At 32.7% G+C, this 7413-nt stretch overlaps 2 protein-coding genes across 2 annotated transcripts in view; one reads left to right on the top strand and one right to left on the bottom strand.

The window, feature by feature from the left end:
• LOC115244285 (acetyl-coenzyme A synthetase) overlaps nucleotides 1-4796 on the bottom strand; it is a 14852-nt gene extending 10056 nt beyond the window's left edge. Inside the window, exons 1-2 of the mRNA XM_029821833.1 lie at nucleotides 4490-4796; nucleotides 3250-3465 (exon numbers count right to left, since the gene is read on the bottom strand). Coding sequence (XP_029677693.1) covers nucleotides 3250-3465; nucleotides 4490-4578 — 305 coding nt within the window. The 5' untranslated portion in view covers nucleotides 4579-4796. The remainder of the gene's footprint in view (nucleotides 1-3249; nucleotides 3466-4489) is intronic.
• Nucleotides 4797-5107: 311 nt separating this feature from the next.
• The window catches only part of LOC115244179, a 4479-nt gene continuing 2173 nt past the window's right edge, over nucleotides 5108-7413 (top strand). Inside the window, exons 1-2 of the mRNA XM_029821624.1 lie at nucleotides 5108-5192; nucleotides 5282-7374. Coding sequence (XP_029677484.1) covers nucleotides 5118-5192; nucleotides 5282-7374 — 2168 coding nt within the window. The 5' untranslated portion in view covers nucleotides 5108-5117. The remainder of the gene's footprint in view (nucleotides 5193-5281; nucleotides 7375-7413) is intronic.

Raw genomic sequence — 7413 nt, 5'->3', positions numbered from 1 at the left:
TATATATATACACGTATAGTGGAATGAGCTCGGCGCGATCCGAGGGAGAAAACTACATAGGTCTCGACCCCAATGAGCTGACAATATTTTTTAAATGTATTTTTAATATTTATTATTCATTAATTGTACATTGTACAATTGATTGTAAAAATAATATTTATTTAATGTTTATTTTATTTATTTATTTTACATGAAATATTTTCAAATAGCAAATGTTAATATAAACATTTTTTTAATGATTAAAAAGGAATTTAACCCATTATTTTTATGTTTTTAAAAATGTTTTCCAAAAAATCTTAATATTTTCAAAAATGTTGTCTGGTCATTTTGAGACGTCTCTCTCTTTCGCGATGCAATATAATTAAAAAGTTTACGTTTTATAGAGATAAATATGCTTTATTCTCGCTTATTTATATAACGACACTTGATATAAAACTTGGACTGGGCTTGCATAAAACTTTCAATATGCATTTAGAAAAAAAGACATATACTCTCTCTCTTTCACTCTTTCGGATAATTTTCTTTATACAAGGATTATTATATATGAAAAACTCCAGTTATGTGTATCTAAAGTTCAAATATATATACTATATACGATCAATAAAATTATGATAATTATAGTCATTAAACATCATCGTACTTTTTTTCTAGCTTAATAAAATAACTCTTATCAATTCATCGAAAGCATGCTGACCGAATTTAACGATTAAATAATCGAAAATTCTTCACCATTACATCTTGATCGGTGATATGTTAAATTTTTCATTATTATGTGCGTGTGTGAGTGTGTGTGTGGGTGTGGGTGAATCCTAAAAGAGACCTAATAAACGGCATGAATTCATAATCGTTTTCCTCGATGAATAAAGATTTATTATTTACACACACCTGCATAAAAAAAAATTAAAACAACCGTAAACAATATTTATGTTAATTAATTCTGTGGCTTACCATATCGAAACCCGCGCACACACCCGCGCAGAAAATATAAAAAATGATATTATATATTCTATACATTTTACTTGGTCAAGAGCGCGAACAGTAGCGTGTATTTCCTAGTGAATTTTCAAGGGCTATAAACATGATTTTGAACGATACAGAAATTCTAATTCGGCGATCAGCCGCTTATTCCATAGAACAAAAAAAGACAAAGATGAACATTGAAAGGCGAAGTAATTTCTCATCAATAGCAGCCTCATTGGTTGTTCAATATTCGTGGTTTGTTTCCTGATTGGCTGGTGCTATTTATCCGTGGATAGTAACATCTTGTCATTTTTTAAATCATGTCTGATTCATCTGTGAAATCACTATAGGTCTGTTCTTTATAGCTGAACTGGCTGCACTAGTTCAGAGCTTATCTTTCTCCTTCCAATGGGGAGAGAAAAAGATAAACTCTGAACTAGTGCAGCCAGTTCAGCTATAAAGAACAGACCTATAGTGATTTCACAGATGAATCAGACATGATTTAAAAAATGACAAGATGTTACTATCCACGGATAAATAGCACCAGCCAATCAGGAAACAAACCACGAATATTGAACAACCAATGAGGCTGCTATTGATGAGAAATTACTTCGCCTTTCAATGTTCATCTTTGTCTTTTTTTGTTCTATGGAATAAGCGGCTGATCGCCGAATTAGAATTTCTGTATCGTTCAAAATCATGTTTATAGCCCTTGAAAATTCACTAGGAAATACACGCTACTGTTCGCGCTCTTGACCAAGTAAAATGTATAGAATATATAATATCATTTTTTATATTTTCTGCGCGGGTGTGTGCGCGGGTTTCGATATGGTAAGCCACAGAATTAATTAACATAAATATTGTTTACGGTTGTTTTAATTTTTTTTTATGCAGGTGTGTGTAAATAATAAATCTTTATTCATCGAGGAAAACGATTATGAATTCATGCCGTTTATTTTCTCATATAGATATTATTTCCCGCGATTATATTTTCTGTAATCCATATATGAACAACCACAAGACTTAAGCTCTTGTGGTTAATCTTATATAGTCTTATATATATAGATATTATTTTTCGCGTTTATATATTCTTTCTACTCCATATACAACCGCAAAACTAAGCTCTTGTGGTTGATCTTCTTGTGGTTGATCGTCTCATATAGATAATATCTTTTAACATTATTACAATGCCTGAAAGTGGCCTTCATCTTTGTTGCCTCTCTAAATTCAGGGCTAAACGCAATCATTTATGCACATATGTCATTAACGTATTGTTTTCTATTATGCATTTTGTTATTTACGCCCGTAATTTAATTTAAATAATGTATATTCACTATTTCACTATTTCCGCTGATTCTATTTACATCCCGTTTTTCTTATCTTTTTTTTTTTTTTTTTTTTTTTTTTTTTTTTTTTTTTTTTTTTTTTTATTGAAATACTTTTTTAATAATTCTGCGGTGTCGACGAAATGTTAATTGTTTTCTAATCGCGTATACATTATATATATGTTTATATTATAACACTTGTGAGATTCATGATATGAATGTATTTCAGATATCTCTTTTATATCAGGTAATAGAACGCGATCGTGTCTTAACGAAATTTTCAGTACGAATTGCGTGACTGAATCATGCTCTCGCGCGTGAGAGTGATGCAATAAATGACGTGATCGCGCACGATGCCTCGCTAGCCAATGAAGACGCAGGTGTAGACCATGTGTCGAATTTTTCGAAAAATAATGGGCATTGTCCAATTATGCGACTCTTTCATAAATACTTTCAACATCGCCTTTAATGAATGAAATTGCAGTGTGCATTTACAATTAGAAAATTTATTCTTAAAAGTTGAGATTTTGAAAACGTGATATACGATACTGAATTGATGTTCTCGATGATAATCGATGATCGGTAATCCGGCGTAAGTAGCTTAGGGCAGGTATTAAATATGTATGAAGCGTGATATCGCGAAATTGACGTTTCTTCGCTTATTGAGCTCGTTTCTCGCGAGTACCGATCAAATTTATAAAGATTTTGGACAAGCTGATTTCACTTGCCGCATTGAAAATTCACCGGTGCCATTGATAAATAATTATGGCGTAATAAGAATATGATGTACGATTTTACGTAAACATAAACTCGGAGTATATATGAATGACTTGCGCCTTCGAAGATATACTTTGCATGGAAATGAACTGTCAGGCGATTGGTAATTATCTCTTTTTAATAGATTATTATCGAATCCGAATTGTATAAAAAAATCCACTTTTGAAATATTATAATATATTCTTACCAGTAAAATGCAATTTTATCTCCATGTCCGTTCTTTACAGCCTTATCGAGCAAATTGAAACTGATATTCGTTGTTGCTCCTTCCATCCATTTTATGAAAACATCACCTTTGTCTACATCAAAATTGTATGAGAAAAACTTGTCCTCTATCGCTGGTGTTTCCCAGTAAAATTCCTTGGCAATTTCACCCCAGAATTTCACTGGATCCTCTACAGATCTATAAAAAAAACAATTTGTCTCAATCTGAGTTATCTCATTATTCTTCGATTCATTTCATGATCATGAAATTCCATGATGAAAATATAATCGATAATTTCTTTATTGCTTTTTATATATGAGCACTTATATATGATCATTATATTAAAAGTTGAACATCGCTATTGGAATAAGAGCCAATTGACTCGAGTTTAACGAATCATCGATTCACTTCTTTCTTACATAACAACCTTTCACACCGTTCTATTTACAAATTTATGCATATTTGGTAAGCCACAAATTATGTACATTAATATTACACATTATTTCCGCATTAATTAAATGAGTTCGTAGTCCAATGGAATAAATTATGGATGGAACAGGTCATAAGCCTATACCGAAATTGTAGCCAATACTTTTCTCATTCAGGCAGAATCTCATATTGCTGGCAAGAATTCTCGCTGTAAAATTAATCGAATCGAATGTGAAATATTTGATTAACGCGGTTGATCGAAAGGACAACATTTTTCATATTTTTAATACTGTTCGTGGAGAAACGCTTGTCCCTCAAACTGAGAAATTTGTCCCACCCTTACACGAGATCGATACTGCGCTTTCTCTATCCGTGCCCTTTATAGAGCATTCAGGTAAAGACTCGAGATCAATTTCAATGTCTGAAACACCGTCCAATTTATCTAGCATGCAATTCTCATCACTGTACGTACAAAAAATGCGATATTTTCTTCACCATAATTAACAATCTCGAACGTTCATCTTTGAGGAGCTTCGAGTTTACGGAGATTCGTCTCTTTAATATTTATCGTTGATTCTAATCTGAACAACAAATAAATTAACGATTAAACATATTATTCGCGATTGTCATTGCTTGTATACTTTTTACATTTCGCGTCGCATTTTTGCATCACGATAATACGATGTTTGATTTCGATTCGACTTCAATTTTCAAAATCGATACCCAAGAGAGAGAACGATACGCTAAACGGTTTTTAGCATTAAAATTTCATATTATTATACTATTATTATACTTTTTATGCATTTCCCTGTATTGTTCCATGCTACTGCAGTGCGATCTTTTCGCGATCTCCGGATTGGGGTAGTAGATTTTATCCGCCATGTTTTTCACCCTTTTCGTTTCCTTTCCACTTCTGTCAAAATTCAACGATCCGATCAAGGATGATCAAAGATAAAGAGAATACTGTTGTCGCCGACTTGCGTCGACCGTAAAAAATATTGAATTTTTAAGGTGACGAGAGCTATACAAGACTGTCCGAATTGTCGCAGACGAGCTCGCGCGCTTCCCACGACTTTACCGGCTCGGCTGATAAACCGCGATATCTTTTTCTCTCCCCATTGGAAGGAGAAAGATAAACTCTGAACTAGTGCAGCCAGTTCAGCTATAAAGAACAGATCCTATGCCTTTCCATCGGTTTTGAAATGCGTATTTTAAATGTCAGACGCCAGTTTCCATTGCTACATTTATTTACAAAATTGAACAAAGACGAATTGTATCAGTGAATGTTATTGCTTGGGATCTCTAATATCAGAGGCAAATTCGTACAAAGCTGGATTATGTTTAAAACATCGTAGAAAAAATATAGACGTCTTCACCAATATTTTGATATATAATAACGTGTTCTTAAAGTAAACTCAAACATGCATTATCAATCTTACGATGGTGAAGAGGAATTTGAGCCAAGAATTATACCAAAACCAACAGCAAAACTCGACGTAAGTTTCTTCTATCAATAGTTTGTTATTCCTTTATGTATATACACAATTTAAAGATATCAAAAAAGTATAAGAGACAATTTTTATAGTGCTTTGCAGTGCCAACTGTGCCAGAAATATCTTTAGTCTTCGAAAAACCAATGGTACAAAATCTGAATGATAGATGCACTGATTCATCACCAATAAGATTGCTGAAACCAATACGAGTCCTTGACAATATTAACAATACTACGGAATGCATTAATTCCATGTCATCTATTTCGTGCAATCCTAACTCTTACGCAGCATGGAGGGAACAGAATTACACTCGAGAGGCTAATTCTAGAAATGCAATGCATTTTTCACCATTACGTAAAAACACTCATAGCTGTAATTATGCATTGCAATCAGATGTTTCTATACAAAAGCAACAAGAGCAAAATAAAATATGTGATATGCAAAAACAAGTGGTAAATGTAAAAACTAATGATGGAATATATGAGAAATATGTAAAATTGACGTGTCCTGATGTGGACAATTCTTATAATCATCGTGGAGATACCCATTCATTACCTACAAGCAAGAGTCATCTCTCTTGTAATACTGTACAAAAAGCAAAGTTTAGTGTACCTGATCATAGCATGAGAATGCCTAACAAAGGTATCCCAGACACTTTGAAGGGAACTGAATACTTACAAATGCCTTACACCGGATATCAGCAACTTCATGCATCTAGCCATTCAAATTATAATGTAGATAATAATGAAACAGTAAAAACTTTATTGCAACTTGTAAATAGTCAGAGCGAACAGATAAAAAATTTACAACTGCAGATAGATAGACTAATAAGAATGCAGGAAGAAAGTTTTAGAAACAAATCAACATGTTCTTGTTCATCGGCTCTTGCAAATCAAGTACTGAAATATCCATTGATAAATTGTTATGATACTGCTCTCAGTTCCTCTCTTGCACAATCTCAAAACAAAGATATGAAAAAAAATGAGGCTATACAGAATACATCTGCTATTGAAAAGAAAGATTTAAATATTTTTGGTGAAAATAATAAATTAGAAACAGCATTGTTGGAACAGCAACCAAAGAAAACTTTTGTGGAACAAAAAGTTTCAATTGGTGTTATGACAAGTTTTGAATTTACTGTACAAAATAGTCCATTTCTATTAGATTCTGAAATATATGAAAAAAAGGAAGTTTGTAGAGAAAGTAATAATATTAATAGGAGAAATGCTGTAAATGTACAAGATACAACAGAGCCTGTTAAAAGATACAAAAATACATTTACGCACAAAACTGGAGCAGCGCAATTGGAAAACATAGTCGAGGATTCGGAAAGTTACTTATCCTCTAACCAACAGCAAAGTAGTAATTTTAATGTGAGTTCTTCCATGAGAGATTCAGAAAGACATACTTTGAAGGAATCAGATATATATAACGCGGCTAATACTTCAGAATCTTCAAAAAAGTATCAATATCCTGCTACAGATTTAAATCGGAAAGAAATGCACAAAAGAGTGTATACGGTGGAAGATGATAATACAAATGAACAAGTTCGAGATATAAGAAAAATGTTTAACGCCTCTATGAACGTGGAATGTAGTCCCAGTGCGAGCATGAATTGTAATAAAATGCTTGTTGTCGACGATGAAAATGATTACATTACTATAAACAGAGAAAAGAACGTTGCTAACGTAAATGCTAATAAACATTCTTTGCACAATATCCATTTGCCTGCGACAGATTACTATCAGAACCATAGGAATAAGAAACATGGTACTAATACTAAACAAATTCAAGATGTAGGTGATAGCATGATTCTCAGTGGAGGTGATCTTAAAATATTGGAAAGACCACCACCAACTCCAGAACCAAGGATTGATCTTGGGATGCTTGAGGAATATATGAGCGATGAAGAGAGTGATAAATTAAAGCATACTCCGGAAATAGGCTGGACATTCTATGACAATGTTTTAGGGCAAGTTAATGAAATTTTACAAAATTCTAGTGTTATGAACGATAAAAATCAGAATAACGCTAAAATAATTCGCGAAGTTGAGCAAGAAAATGATATGGAAACTAAAACGGCATTGAATAATGTTAAAGTAGCTACTTTGGAAGAACTTCGTAAACTTGGGATCAGTTTAACTGAGAACAAAGAATATAGGGAGTCAAATTGTGATAATAAAAAGTACGCCATTTTAATATATACATATATATTAATTATATT

The sequence above is a fragment of the Formica exsecta genome, unplaced genomic scaffold (assembly GCF_003651465.1).
Source record: "Formica exsecta isolate Colony F162 unplaced genomic scaffold, ASM365146v1 scaffold80, whole genome shotgun sequence".
In the NCBI taxonomy this organism is placed as follows: Eukaryota; Metazoa; Arthropoda; class Insecta; order Hymenoptera; family Formicidae; genus Formica; species Formica exsecta.
The sequence above is the reverse complement of the archived record's forward strand: the minus strand, read 5'-3'. Positions and strand labels throughout refer to the sequence as shown.